The sequence below is a fragment of the Setaria viridis genome, chromosome 9, assembly GCF_005286985.2.
Source record: "Setaria viridis chromosome 9, Setaria_viridis_v4.0, whole genome shotgun sequence".
NCBI classification, from domain to species: Eukaryota; Viridiplantae; Streptophyta; class Magnoliopsida; order Poales; family Poaceae; genus Setaria; species Setaria viridis.
In genome coordinates, this window is record NC_048271.2 from 3775564 (window position 1) to 3790931 (window position 15368).

The 15368-nt window shown below is 42.9% G+C and overlaps 2 protein-coding genes and 1 pseudogene across 3 annotated transcripts; all 3 read left to right on the forward strand.

Annotated features, from left to right (window-relative positions):
* Window positions 1–203: 203 nt before the first annotated feature.
* Window positions 204–3729, forward strand: LOC117837074 (uncharacterized). 2 transcript variants are annotated; one of them, XM_034716644.2, is made up of 9 exons: window positions 204–509; window positions 1146–1220; window positions 1405–1494; window positions 1746–1788; window positions 1924–2030; window positions 2315–2410; window positions 2908–3098; window positions 3180–3249; window positions 3352–3729. In XM_034716644.2, the coding sequence occupies exons 1-9, from the start codon at window positions 363–365 to the stop codon at window positions 3397–3399; spliced, it is 867 nt and encodes a 288-aa protein (XP_034572535.1). In that variant the 5' UTR covers window positions 204–362; the 3' UTR covers window positions 3400–3729. The 2 variants fall into 2 exon arrangements, with proteins under 2 accessions (XP_034572535.1, XP_034572534.1); XM_034716643.2 differs by having other exon boundaries at window positions 208–509; window positions 3356–3729.
* Window positions 3730–4163: 434 nt separating this feature from the next.
* LOC117837075 (ferredoxin--NADP reductase, root isozyme, chloroplastic-like) lies at window positions 4164–6370 on the forward strand (annotated as a pseudogene).
* Window positions 6371–11901: 5531 nt separating this feature from the next.
* LOC117837416 (ferredoxin--NADP reductase, root isozyme, chloroplastic) lies at window positions 11902–15092 on the forward strand. Its single transcript, XM_034717035.2, has 6 exons — window positions 11902–12060; window positions 12143–12202; window positions 12563–12898; window positions 13287–13506; window positions 14170–14410; window positions 14582–15092. Exons 1-6 carry the CDS (start codon window positions 12034–12036, stop codon window positions 14838–14840), a joined length of 1143 nt encoding a protein of 380 aa, XP_034572926.1. The 5' UTR covers window positions 11902–12033; the 3' UTR covers window positions 14841–15092.
* Window positions 15093–15368: the final 276 nt, after the last annotated feature.

Genomic DNA, 15368 nt, shown 5'->3' on the forward strand with positions numbered 1-15368 from the left:
GAATATAGCAATCAAGAGATTCCATTTCTATCCATCCAATCAAGAAACAAGCCAGCACTAGAAAATCTCACTGATACTGCAGACTACTACTCTGAACACGTACACCGGTTAAAGGCCTGCAAGGATGCTGACGGGTGGGCCACAGAGGCTTTTGTTCGGTGATCCAGACGGGCCGCGTCGCCGCCACTGCTGCTGCTGCCGTGGGCCGAAAACGACGGGTCCAGAGCTTCCGTTTCGGTTCCGCTACCCCCAACCACCCCCCGCGCGCAGCGCAGCCGCAGTCGCGTACGGCGCCCTCGATAATCTCTCCGGCAAATCCAGCAACCAATCCCTCCACGATTCACGCCGCCGCATCCCTCGCAATGGCGAATCCGCCGCCACCCCACTCCGGGCCGCCCTCGGCGCCCGCGCCGGCGGCCAAGGACGAGAAAATACCGACCGAGGAGCAGCTCGTGCTCGACCTCTGCAACTCGGAGCTCCGCGAGGAAACCCTCTACCTGCTCTCCAAGGTGAATGGCTCCTCGCCCTCTCTCCGCCGGCGCGCTGCGGGGGCTAAATAAAATTTCCGCGCATTTTTCTTTCTCTCTCTGATCGCCGGTGCGGTATGGTGGTGTAACGCCGTGCCTAGAGTAAAACCTGCCTGGGGCACGATGATCTGCTGTAAGTTGCATGCGGTTCTGTTGATAGATTGCCGGTCTAGGGTAATATATTACTTTTTGGCTAGCTCCGTGTTACTCGATCTCGGTAGACGCCGCACCAGTTCATAGATCATTTTTTTTAACATAGATCAAAGCTTCCCTATTTTCATCATAGTGCTTTTTCGCTGTTTAGCATCCTTTCATATAAAATTCAAGATGGTCTAATACAACAGTTCAATGACGTGCTGTCTTTGTGTTCAGTTCATGTATAGCGAGGCTTGTTGTGATCTAATTTTTGTGATGCTACTAATTTAATGCTCTAGGGTGAATAAATCCTGAAGCTTTCCTTTTTGGTAGATGATTATTTGTTCCATCAAAACGTTGTGATACCTCATTGGCAAGTTTAATTAAACATTTTTCGAACATTTGAGCATGCATCCCTAACATAGATCTTGGAAGTTGGGGCTAGTTTTCATTCAGAATGATGATCCTTGTTATTTCTTTCAGAATCGAGAAAAATTTCAACAAGATATTGCTCCACTTCTATGGCATTCTTTTGGCACGATGGCTGCACTACTCCAGGTGGGTTAAATTAGCCCATGGAAACTTGTGGCAGCATAGTACCTATGAACCTCTACAGTGCATAACATGCTGTTCACATTAGTAAATGTTGTGCATGGATATCGTATCATTTTCGTAAGAAATCAATTGAGTCTTTCATGGATCTTTCTGATTCAGTTTATATGGCTAATTGAAACATATGCAGGAAATTGTGGCAATTTACCCATCGCTTTCACCTGCAACATTATCGCAGGCCCAATCAAACCGTGTCTGCAATGCATTGGCACTTCTTCAGGTATGCTTTTACATGAGAAAGCAAGAAACTACTCATGGCACTGGGGGATGATTTAAAGTGTTATATACCGGTTCAAATTGATAATAATCAGCATATTGGGGATACATTGCCATAACCATGATAATTTGAAAAATCTGCCAATTTCATAGAATAGTGCAACGGAGTTGTTTTACAGTTCATGCTCCTCAAGTTGGTTTTGTACACCACTCTGTTACCTGAACTTCCTTTTTCTGTTACTTGGTTCATTGCAGTGTGTTGCGTCACACCCTGACACTAGGATGCCATTCATAACTGGTAAGGACTGCTACCATGTTTAATGTTTATGTCAAATCATAAATATCCTAATGATTTTGTATCTTCAAAGAACCTGTCCCTGTTGTTAAAAAATTTCTGGCTTCTGTTGTTCTCAGTAACAGTTTCATCTTGCAGCGGAGATTCCAGTGTACCTTTATCCTTTCTTGAACACTACCTACAGAACAAGACAATATGAATACTTGAGGCTTACCAGCTTGGGTGTGATCGGTGCTCTTGTAAAGGTAAAAACTTTAAGACAACTAGGAATTGCTATGAATTTTTATTTGGACTTTAGAGTGGGTGGGTGGGGGGGGGATGGTGGGCAAGTGATCAATTTGGATTTTTTGATACATATTCCAGTCTTGCTGATTAAATGATCTGTTTGGGATCTTAAGTCCTATGGATCTCTATATAAAACTTGAAGAGCTGAGCACCGCTGTAAATGTGTAGCTCCACTCATTTTTCTTTTTGCCAAATATAATTTGTGGAAAGGAGAACTCAAACCTTTTTTGGGTAATGTATGCAGGTTGATGATCATGAAGTCATTGCGTATCTGCTCAGTACTGAAATCATTCCTCTGTGTCTGCGTACTATGGACCTGGGCAGTGAGATTTCGAAAACGGTATTTACCTATCTAGCTTAACCATTACTCAAAACGTAATAATCTTCTAGGTTTGCTTCTATGCGGAATGTACAATTGGCATGCTCACTATTCTGTCTGAAATGAAATAAATAAAAATCTCTCACTGTTTGTCTAGTTCACTATTTGAGATGTCAAACAATTTCATATCTTTAGTGACTAGGATCATGCTGCAACCTATTTTATTTTTTTAGCAGAGAAATTACTTTCATAATGTGATACTTGTGTAGCTTCATTTTTGTTTGCTTTGAATGTAAGACTTGATTTTATTCTTCAACACGAGACTTTCTACTATATAGATTACCTTGTCGAAGCTCATGATATTGTGCATTTTCAAGGGGGGGAAACAAATTGTTTCTTGAAATATAATTACCCATACAGTTAACCTGCCAGGAATTTAACTAGATCATTTTATCTTTTGCGATGAGATATGGATTTATTGCTTCAGTTTCGTTAACTCAATCAAGTTATACATGCAGGTGGCTACTTTTATTGTTCAAAAGATTATACTTGATGATGCAGGACTTAAGTACATATGTGCTACTCGTGAACGTTTCTTTGCTTTAGCCAATGTGTTAGCTCAGATGCTTGAAGGACTTGTTGAACAGCCTTCCCCAAGGTTGCTGAAGCACATAATCCGCTGCTACCTAAGGCTGACTGACAATCCAAGGTTTATGCTGTGCTGTGTGCAGATTTCGATTTTGTAGTACTGCTCTCTATGCTCTCCCTAAACCTTTCCATGCTTTTGCAGTGCCTGCCATGCGCTACGCACTCACCTCCCCACCGTGTTGAGGGACGGGACATTCAACGACTTTCTTGAGGTGATCTCTGCACAAGTCATTGTGCTTGACCAAATAAGCTTTACGTCATAACCTATGCTGCAAATTCCAACCGTTCACTGACTCTGAAATCTTGCTGCTAAGTCAGAAAGACCTCACAACCAGGCTATGGCTCCACCAGATGCTGCATAACATCGCGATGGCAAACAGTGGAGGCGGCGCCCCTCACACGGGCCTGAATCGCATCATGGGGATGTGAACGAAGCTGGACGCGGAACGCGGCAACTCATCATCATCTGTCAAGCTAGTAGTAGCCCTAGCGGAAGGTGCCAGTAGTTTCTCCTTTTGGAGAAAAACAGTGTATGCCGTTTTAGAGGTTGGGTAGTGTTTAGAGTTGTAAAAAAGCAGGTAACCATCTATCAGTTTCAGATTAGCATCCCAAAGATGGAGAAGGGTCAAACCTGTTCTCTTATGTTGTGATGAGAACTCTAATCATATATATAGGTCGTTGGAATTGGTCAATTATACTGGTGTTCTTTGCGCTGCAGAGACTGCGTCCTACCCTCCTACTCCCTCCGTCCCAAATTACTATTCATTTTTGCTTGGATACATAGTTTTTTATATGTACCTAGATATATACTTATGTCTAGTATATATCCAGATACAATGCTAAAGTTATGTATTTAGAAAAGTCAATGCTAAAGTTATGTATTTAGAAAAGTCAAAACGAATAATAATTTGGGACGGAGGGAGCACGTCACAGTTGTAGGGTGCACTGTTCAGGAGAAAGCCACAGGTTTACCGCTACTGTTTTTTTTTATGAGGAGAGGCCTGCTTGTGCTCATTGCAGGTGAAGGTAAACGGTGATCTGCTTGGACCAAGCATATACTTGATCCTTCTACTGTTCCACAGTTCTACCAAGAAACAGGATACATTCTAAGGTTTTCTTTTCCGTGATGCACCTAGACGTGTACGCTGCAGGTCATGCGTGCATCTGGGCTAGGTTGCAGGCATCTTTTGACCCGTGTGATCGGAGCAAGGTGCCCCCGTCCCTTGACACCCCCACAAGGGCCGTTTCAGCCGCCAACGGGAGCACATGAGCAGCCGAATTTCTGATGATTCTGAACTCACAGCGTCCTCAAGCCGATAGTAATGAGCTAAGTTTGGCTTTTTTTTATTGTGCTCTAGGGTACCAACAATGTTAGCTTCGGCAACAAATCATGGGTTGGTGGCACATTGGCGTGGGAGAGCAAGGCAATTCGGCCCAGGCACGCGAACAAGGTGCTCTGCATGTCGGTCCAGCAGGCGAGCAAGAGCAAGGTCTCTGTTGCGCCGCTCGATTTGGAGAGCGCCAAGGAGCCACCCCTCAACACATACAAAGCCGAAGGAGCCCTTCACGGCCACCATTGTCTCGGTGGAGAGGCTTGTAGGTCCCAAGGCTCCAGGGGAGACTTGCCACATCGTCATTGACCATGATGGCAATGTGCCTTACTGGGAGGGCCAGAGTTACGGTGTGATTCCTCCTGTAAGTTTTCCCTGCTCCCAATCGTTTCCTGTCTGAGGATGCATGTATTAGTTTTCATCATACTTGGTTTCCCCTTGTATTATCAGATAATGAAAAATCAAGTTACCTGTGGATGGTGCAAAATATGCTATACTCTATACATAAAGGCAGGCATACTGATGTTCATTTTGAATCTGTAGAGATTGTTTCAGTATGCCATTCAATATACTGCAGGACTAGGCTAGAAAAAAATATACCCATGAATGAATACATAGCATCTTGTGCAGCAAATTTGCTTTCGAATAATCATAAAGTACCAGTTGTTTACTCATCTCTTTTATTATCCATCATGTTTTCTCTTCACATTCACAACTCTCTGAACCTTGAGTGCATTTTCATCTGTCAGGGAGAAAACCCGAAAAAGCCTGGAGCCCCGCATAATGTCCGGAGATAACTTTGATGGACGGACAGGAAGCTTGTGCGTCCGCCGTGCAGTTTATTATGATCCTGAAACTGGCAAGGAGGACCCCTCAAAGAATGGAGTCTGCAGTAACTTCCTATGCAATGCAAAACCTGGGGACAAGATTCAGCTGACAGGTAACTTCCTGATGGATGTCGTCTGTGTGTTTACTTGCCTTACTTCTATGAGAGCCTCTAACCACAATGGTATTTCTTTTGGTTAATGTACTCCCTGAAATTCACCTGGTAGAGCATCCATTTGTCAATTCTTATATTCTTTATAAGGATATTAAAATACACATTTAGCTAGAGATGAAAATTAAGACATAGCAGGAACAACCCTGCTTCCAGTGCATTAAGAAACATGATGTCCTTTTCAGTGTTAAAGGCTTGCACTTTGCAACATTCTGATATATGCCATTAAAACACTAGCCCACAGCAAATGTCACAATGTAAAAGCGACCAAGAAGCAAAGATCCTCTGTTAATATGACTATGTCCCTGCACTTTATATCTCTGTCTTGTTTTGTCCCATCTTTAGTTAGACTCGCATGGTATCTTTAAAGACTTCTGATTACCCATATGCGACAACTAGAGCATCTTTTTCCCTTTCAGAAAAAATGCTTTCTTTTCTAAGTAGCCCTCAGATATGCCATTACTTGTAAATCTTGCTAGTATAAATTATAATTGTTCTTTCATATTAGTTCATGGAAGACTGGATGTTTTAATCTCAAAGCATCTCATATTATCTCATAACCGTACAACCTTATTGCGATTTGAGAGTGCAGCATTGCTGAAGTACTTATATTTTATACCTGTAGGTATGACAAAGCCCTCAGCAGGGAGCAGAAGAACAGGAGTGGTGGCAAGATGTACGTCCAGGACAAGATCGAGGAGTACAGCGATGAGATTTTCAAACTTCTGGACAATGGTGTGCACATCTACTTCTGCGGTTTGAAAGGGATGATGCCTGGGATTCAGGACAGCCTCAAGAAGGTGGCGGAGCAGAGAGGGGAAAGCTGGGAGCAGAAGCTGTCGCAGCTCAAGAAGAACAAGCGATGGCACGTAGAGGTTTACTAGGTTGCAGATGTTGTGATTGTTTTGCTGCGATCCAACGCAAAGAAGAGACGGACACATGATTGAAACTGAATGATGAATGATTCCTGCGGTGGTATAAGGTTTCTTTGGCAATGGTGAAAACCATAACCGCCCATGTAACTCATTATAGCTTTGCTTCCGCGTCGCGTGATGCACACGCTTTGCTACCGTTTCCATCTCGCAGAGAGGTGTCTGTCCAGGTCGTACGTTTACGAACCCTCCTCTTGGAGCAGCCTTTGCATTACTGTTCTGTGTGACCCCATCTTGTCTTCATCAAAATGCTTTGCATTACTGCTCTTATGAAAAGAAAAATACATGGATCAAGGAAGAAGCCTTTGCATAGCTGATGTTCGATGCTTGCCCTTTTGTGACGATCTACAGATCTCCTAAGCGCGTCGTGAACGATGGTGTTGAAATATGCAATGCATACTTGGAATATTCTAAAAGATCGTGGAGATCTCAACAGACTAATTTTGCCATATATAAAGATAAGATCATGGTAAGGTAAGAAAGTTCTAGAAAATTGGAGAGAACGCATGAGCCATAGTTGCCATGCTTCATGATGAAGTGTAGAATACTCTAAAACTAAATATTTTAGCATGGTAGAAATATAAGAAACTAGATAAAGATGAGAAGGGTTCTACAGTTAGGATATTTAGTATGGAAGAGTGTATAAATTGCCACATGGCAACACCATAATGATCTCAAGTAGCCATACCATACCATGGCATAAGAGGTCTCATGTAGGAGATTGCAAGGTAGCCATATAGTGTAGTGGTGTCATGGTAGAATAGCTATACAAAGAGTGTGCAAGTGAGTCTTGTATCAAATTGAGTAGTGAATAAATGTTTAAGTTTCCTTGTAGAGAGTTGGTCTCCCGCATTGGTGTCAGTGCGAATATCTTCTCAAAGTAGTGTGGGTAAGAGTCTAAAATAAAGTAGTAGCATACTACTTTGGTGCCACTTCTAGAAAGTCGGTGTCAAGTTCGGGACGCCGATTTCTCAAAAGATGGCTTAGAATCCTTGGCTCGCTGGCAAGAGATGATGCAATCTGAAAACTGTCCAAGAATTTGCGACGCCACCCAACCTACACAAAATCTCATTATCATCGCAACTCACAAAGCAAAAATTCATTGTGTGAGCAGCGTATAGATAGACCATCACAACAACCAGAAAGGAAATCCACCATGTCACACCATTTATATTTAGATCATAAAATTTGGATATTCATATCATCGTGGTACTTTCAGTTCTTTTAAAGAAGTAAAAACTAGGTAATCTACCAAATCTGTCACAGTCATCCCATCATTGCCCAAGTTCTGTTCCATTTTTGCTGGGTGTGATCTGCAATAAGTTGAAGTATATATAATTTCAGCATAGAGAACTAATTGAAAAGAAATTAACAAAACTATTAGACAAGTTTAACTAAAGAATGCGCATGGTGAATTACCTGTTCTCATTCAGTTCTAGCAATTCGAAGCTCATTTCTTAGTTTGGCAAGTTTAAGAGCCATGGAAGCTGATGATGTAGTTTGTGCCTTTACGATTTCCTTGATCGACTCGGCCTGCGCCAAGTTCGCTTTGACTACTGTGGTATAGTCCTTGATAAGATCTTTGATTTCTGCAACATCCTTCCTGGTCTGTCTCAGGGCTTCATCAAGGGATTCGACGCGCTTGTGGATATTAACGAACTTAATAGCAGTCGGTTTCTGTAAAAGTTCAATTCAAGAATTAGTTATCATCCGTAAGCAATTAAGTAGGAGATAAACCCAAACTAAGCTAGGATGCTACAGAAAAGTCCGATCTAGTGCTTAAACATGAACGCCATGCTTATACAGCCTCTTGAACATATTAACTAATATTGACGAACACAGAAAATTGATGAAACAAGAATCCAAGAAGTGTAGGAGCAATGTGATACTTAAGGTATGACTTTACTACCACCTTAGCCTACAGCACTAACCTAAACAATTCTCTTTAATTAGAAGTTTTTATCTTCATTGCAGATTCTGTATGGAAATACAATACTGTACAATACAGGAACCTGGTAAAACTTGTCTATAAAAGCAAATAATAACATAAAGTGAACCATCTTTAGTTGCTTACTAGTTGCTTAAACATGTAAGCAAAGTTCATTCAATCAAGCAATTTGATTATTCCTAATTTCCCACTACCTTGCCAGAAACTTAGCCTATTGGTTGCAGTGCACTCAAATTAAACAGGTTGCTTATGTATGTGCCCCTCACAGAAAAATTATCCCAATGCTTTTCACATCATGTAGGCAGTATAGATAGTTTGCAGAGATGATGAGTCAGGTCAGATATAGGATGAATTCGATTGTTATAAACTATCCATATTTTCTACCATAAGAGGATCATCTAGCTTTCATTACGTTCATAGCAGAAGTGCAAGAGCACCACAAACCAATGACCAGGTATAAAAGGATATTATCTCGAGCACCAAGCTCAGAAACTTTGCCCACAACACTTAGATTCACAACTAAACGGTTTCTGGATGATGATAGTTACCTCTTTTAATCTCGCTTCCCTTGCATCCATCCATTGGATGAAACTGAAGGTGGGTTCCTCAGGAATCTGGTATCTCTGCTGTAACCATAGTTCACCATAAGTGTCGTGCCTGTCCAGTACAATGGTATCTTTCTCATCCTTACCTGGTTCCACCTGAAATAAAGAAGATGCATTATCAATAAACATCTCACAAATGTAGGTAGTGCAACCAGCAGACAAGTCACAATCAGAAGTGTACTAAATCCACTTTCCTAATAATGGAATTGAACGGGATAAGCAACTAGGAATTCACTATAAGTTAACTAGGTAATGTTTGCTCAAAGATCCACTAGCACATATGACATATAAAGAGGGTACCTTATTGTCTGTTCTTTTCATTGTGCGCTCAGTCGCAACCACAGTGATGTCCTCAGAGTACCCTGCCTGGTGTTTGATGTCCTGAGCGAAGGTTTGGGTCTTAACAATAGCGCAGCCCCCATGAAAGTGGATGTCATCCTTGATATCCACCCAAAAGTCCTCTGAATTACTGAGCAGCAGTGTTTGGTGTGACCCATTCAGTGTGAGGACTATGGTCCATCAAGGACTTGATTTCACCAGTCATAGTGTACTCGTGACGGAACCTGTTCTGAAGTTGGATATCTACAAGGAAACAGAAAACAACATCAGTACTCCAGAATAATGTTGTAAAAAGGCAAGTAAAATCTGTTGAGTGTTTAGAATATTTACAAGCTTACTTTCAAAGCAGTCTGGGACTAATAGCTTTTCACCGGGCAAGCCCACCTTAAGACCCCTCGCCCCTCCTGGTGCCATCTGCGCCATCTACAGAGCATAAAGCAAGTCCCACTGAATCAGTAGCCTTAAAGCAAACTAGTGGTAAAAATATTTACATAACCATATTGACTGAGTACCAAAACCATAAATAAATAACCGCACTAGATTAATCTGAAGCACATCATTTCTTTAAAAAATAGCGAAATCTTGCCACAACAAACAATCACAGGGGGAAAAAAACACTAGATACATGGTCATATCAATTACAAGCATAAGTACCATTATATCAATTACACCTTAGTGGTCCAAATGTTTACATAATCATATTGACTAGTAACAAAACCATTGAATATTTAGGATGTTTTAGTATACAAGCCTATTAGAGAATTTCCATACAGATTATAAGATTATTTCAAAGACCACAGGAGATTAATATATTGTTTCACACGAAAGGAGCTTAATATATTTGAAACATATCAAAATGATTCCAATTCTGATACGAAACCAGTTCCTATTTGATCTCGGATTGCGGATCTGCAAAATATTTTTACCCACCAAAACAAGAATCCCGGGGGGGGGGGGGGGGGGGGGGGGTGAGGGGGTTGTAAGTAAGCAAATGGCCCCCTCAATATTGCGTTGCCCAAACTGCGATATACAACCATAGGCCCAGTACAAGAATTAATAGGCCCAACGGCCCAATATCAGACTTCGTAGCTTAATCAAAATTCTCCTCTTATAGTCTTTTGATTTCAATCTGCAGTATTAACACTTTGAAATTGACAATAGGTGATTTATTTGGAGCAAAGGTGATTAATAAAGTTGCCGCAAGGAAAGGAGAAGTCTGGGTTAATCACGCGTGCAGATTGGTCTTTGCCCGGACGGGTCGAAGGAAGCTTCGTTAGCAAGGATTCTATATAAAGGAAAATAGAGTCCATGTATCTTTTGCTTAGTTAAGATTTCTACAGTTAGCTAGTCAAGTTTGGTTCGGACACTGTTAGTTTCAGAGTATAAATATGAACTATGTACCAGTAGGGCTTGTAATCAAACATCAATCAATCAAATACAACTTTTCGGCGTCATGCCGCCAAAACTCTAAGAGTAGGAATAGAGTAGTTTTGACAAGTTCCTTCCTACGCGCACGGCTGAATCGGTTTCAATCTCAAGCGAGTTTGTTGTAAGAACCGTCACCTGATCATTATGATCTCTATCGGGACTTTCTAAGTTAAATCTTATATTTCTGATATTCGGTCGGATGGCTAGTTACCGAGTTATCTTAGATTGCAAGTAGAACTTCTAGGTTTTGTCCAATATTCAGCTTGTCTTTGATGGTTGCTCACAGTTATCAAGTTGCCTGGTTTTATTAAGTTACATCATATCGATGTCTTGGTATAATCAAGTGCTCACAGTTATCGAACAACTTAGATCTGGCTAGGTTGTCTTCATCGGCTCCTTTGGCTTATTTAAACGTTCACAATTATCAAATCGTATTGGCTGATAGATCTTGCATGCTTTTATCGCTTTGTATATGCTAGGTCCGATAGATCTTTACTCATACCCCTCGTATTGCTAACTGTCAGATCATTGGCGTCAGCACGCTACTGTCGAGAGCCGATGCTTGCTCAAGGGAAGAGTGCTAGGCGGTTGGCATTGAAAACAGATAGGATTGGTTTGGCTCCGTGACATGCGGTGGCTCTGTAATACACATTCCATGTCAGGCGCCCAAATAGGGTAACACCGGTCAAACCATGCCACGTAGACAAAATTGGGTTGGGAATCCCACTTGGAGGCTAATTTAATCCAGTTTCAATAGAATGAGGGAGTAAATTAAGCTAATATTTTGATGAGGAGGTGGGACGGATAAAGTGGATAAGCGAGGGAGTAAAATGAACTTTTTCTTACTCCATGATGCACCTAGACGTGTACGCTGCAGGTCATGCGTGCATCTGGGCTAGGCTAAGCATCTTTTGACCCCTGTGATCGGAGCAAGGTGTCCCGGTCCCTTGACACCCCCACAAGGGCCGTTTCAGCCGCCAACGGGAGCACACGAGCAGCCGCTTAGCCGACTCCAGCGGCCAATCAGCAGCCGGGGCAGCTCTCAGTGCCTGCCGAAACGCTAATCAAATCGAGCTCAAATTGCCCTGGTCCCCCAGAAATTAGATTAGTGATACCGCCCCCCATCAAGAGCACACAAGTTTAGCAGCTAACTGCGTCCAATAAAATAAAGTTTAGCTGCTGATTGATCATTAGCCGCTAATCAACCTACCAGCCCTCCCCAAAGAGCAGAGAGCAAATGGGCTAATCGCGATTAGCAGCAAGCGCAAGTAGCCAACGACAAGTCGCCCCTTCCGTCACCTCAAGAGCTCACTTCTTGCCTTCCCCTTCCCCTCTATAAACCCGCCTCTCCCTCCTCTCCTCCCCGTCCTCAGATCAAAACACCGACCGCCCGCACCCCTCCCTCTTTGATCGGACATGGCGACCGCTGCTGCTGCGTCCCAGGTACGCGCGCCCCTCCTGTCCGTGCGATCCCGTTCCCCGCTTGCGCGCGGTGCTGATTCGGTTTTTCTCTGCTGGCCTGCAGGTGGCTGTCTCGGCGCCGGTCTTCGGCTCGGATCGCGGCGTCGGGAGCTCCGGGATCAAGGTGCGTATCTCGGTGCCGTCTGTGCTCAAATTCGCTTACGGGGGAATCCTTCGCGATTCGGTGGGCTCTGTTTTGGTTTAGATGACTAAAATAGGTAGATTGATTCCAAAAGGTAGCAGTTCAAAATTGTCGGGTAGCGCTGCAAGATCTCGGCTAGATGCTGTTTTTATGCGCAGACTAGTTCATCGCATATGACCAGTCATGCATGTCCACGCGCATCTTAAGTAATTCCGGGCACTTGCTGCTGAACTCTATAGCAGTCTTGTCAGTCATTTAGGCTGAATTTCTGATGATTCTGAACTCACAGCGTCCTCAAGCCGATAGTAATGAGCTAAGTTTGGCCTTTTTATTGTGCTCTAGGGTACCAACAATCTTAGCTTCGGCAACAAATCATGGGTTGGTGGCACATTGGCGTGGGAGAGCAAGGCAATTCGGCCCAGGCACGCGAACAAGGTGCTCTGCATGTCGGTCCAGCAGGCGAGCAAGAGCAAGGTCTCTGTTGCGCCGCTCGATTTGGAGAGTGCCAAGGAGCCACCCCTCAACACATACAAGCCGAAGGAGCCCTTCACGGCCACCATTGTCTCGGTGGAGAGGCTTGTAGGTCCCAAGGCTCCAGGGGAGACTTGCCACATCGTCATTGACCATGGTGGCAATGTGCCTTACTGGGAGGGCCAGAGTTACGGTGTGATTCCTCCTGTAAGTTTTCCCTGCTCCCAATCGTTTCCTTTGTCTGAGGATGCATGTATTAGTTTTCATCATACTTGGTTTCCCCTTGTCTATCAGATAATGAAAAATCAAGTTTACCTGTGGATGGTGCAACATATGCTATACTCTATACATAAAGGCAGGCATACTGATGTTCATTTTGAATCCGTAGAGATTGTTTCAGTATGCCATTCAATATACTGCAGGACTAGGCTAGAAAAAAAATATTCCCATGAATGAATACATAGCATCTTGTGCAGCAAAATTGCTTTCGATTGATCATATAGTACCAATTGTTTATTCATCTCTTTTATTATCCATCATGTTCTCTCTTCACATTCACAACTCTCTGAACCCTGAGTGCATTTTTATGTGTCAGGGAGAAAACCCGAAAAAGCCTGGAGCCCCGCATAATGTCCGGCTTTATTCAATTGCATCGACTAGATACGGAGATAACTTTGATGGACGGACCGGAAGCTTGTGTGTCCGCCGTGCAGTTTATTATGATCCTGAAACTGGCAAGGAGGACCCCTCAAAGAATGGCGTCTGCAGTAACTTCCTATGCAATGCAAAACCTGGGGACAAGATTCAGTTGACAGGTAACTTCCTGATGGATGTAAAGGCACTCCTGTGTGTTTACTTGCCTTACTTCTATGAGAGCCTCCTAACCACAATGGTAGTTCTTTAGTTCTTTTGGTTAATGTACTCTGTGAAATTCACCTGGTAGATCATCCATTTCTCAATTATTATATTCTTTATAAGGGTATTAAATATACATTTAGCTAGAGATGAAAATTAAGACATAGCAGGAACAACTCTGCTTCCAATGCATTAAGAAACAGTTGGTCGTTTTCAGTGTCACAGGCTTGCACTTTGCAACATTCTGATATAACCATGTGCAAAAATGCCATTGAAACACTAGTCCCAAGAAAACTTTGACATGTAAAAGCAACCAAGGATCTAAGATCCTCTGTAAATATGACTATGACGCTGCACTTTATATCTCTGTCTTGTTTTGTCCCATCTTTAGTTAGACTCGCATGGTATTTTTAAAGACTTCCGATTACCCATATAGTATGCGACAAGTAGAGCATATTTGTCCCTTTCAGAAAAAAATGTTTTCTTTCCTAAGTAGCTCTCAGATATGCCACTACTTGTAAATCTTGCTAGTATAAATTTATAATTGTTCTTTCATATTAGTTTAATGAAGACAGTGGATGTTTAGCCTCAAAGCGTCTCATACGATTTCATCATGAGTTCAGGTCCCTCTGGCAAAATAATGCTTCTACCTGAGGAGGATCCAAACGCAACCCACATCATGATTGCTACTGGTACCGGTGTGGCACCATTCCGTGGGTACCTGCGCCGCATGTTCATGGAAGATGTCCCAAACTACAGATTTGGTGGCCTGGCTTGGCTTTTCCTTGGCGTTGCTAATTCAGACAGCCTTCTCTATGACGAAGAGTTCACAAGCTATCTTAAGCAGTATCCAGACAATTTCAGGTTAGAATAACCTCATCCATCTTGCAATCTCATTTCATGTACTCATGCTACCCTTGTCCACAACTGTGCTTCGTTGTTGACTTTAGGTGCTTTTCAGTTTGCATATCCGTACAACCTTATTGGGATTTGAGAGTGCAGCATTGCTGAAGTACTTATATTTTATACCTGTAGGTATGACAAAGCCCTCAGCAGGGAGCAGACGAACAGGAGCGGTGGCAAGATGTACGTCCAGGACAAGATTGAGGAGTACAGCGATGAGATTTTCAAGCTTCTGGACAATGGTGCGCACATCTACTTCTGCGGTTTGAAGGGGATGATGCCTGGGATTCAGGACACCCTCAAGAAGGTGGCGGAGCAGAGAGGGGAGAGCTGGGAGCAGAAGCTGTCGCAGCTGAAAAAGAACAAGCAATGGCACGTCGAGGTTTACTAGGGTCTGATATTTGCAGGTGTTATGATTGTTTTGCTGCGAGCCAATGCCAAGAAGAGACACAGATACATGACTGAAATCGAACGATGGATTATTCTTGCCGGTGGTGTAAAATTATAAAAGTTTTCTTGGCGATGGTGGAAACCAATAAAATCACCCTTGTAACTCATAAGCTTCCGCGTCACGTGATGCACGGAATGGAGCATGTAACTTTCAGCCGTCCCTTCAAAATTGCAGTGCAGTGCTTTGCTTCAATTTCCTGATTTCCATCTCACAGAGGTCTCTGTCCAGGTCGTATGCATACGAAACCTGATGACTGAATTGTTTAAAGCATGGCTCTTGGAGCAGCCAGCGTTGCCTCTCTGGCCCCATTTTATCTCCAGTCAGTCACTTTCTAAATGCTTTGCATTACTGTTCTTATCAAATAGAAAAAAAAAGGGTACATGAATCAAGGAAAAAAGCCATTGCATTGCTGGTGTTGGATGCTTGCCCCTTGTGCCCATTCACCGGCCACTTTTGTATTGTCAACTG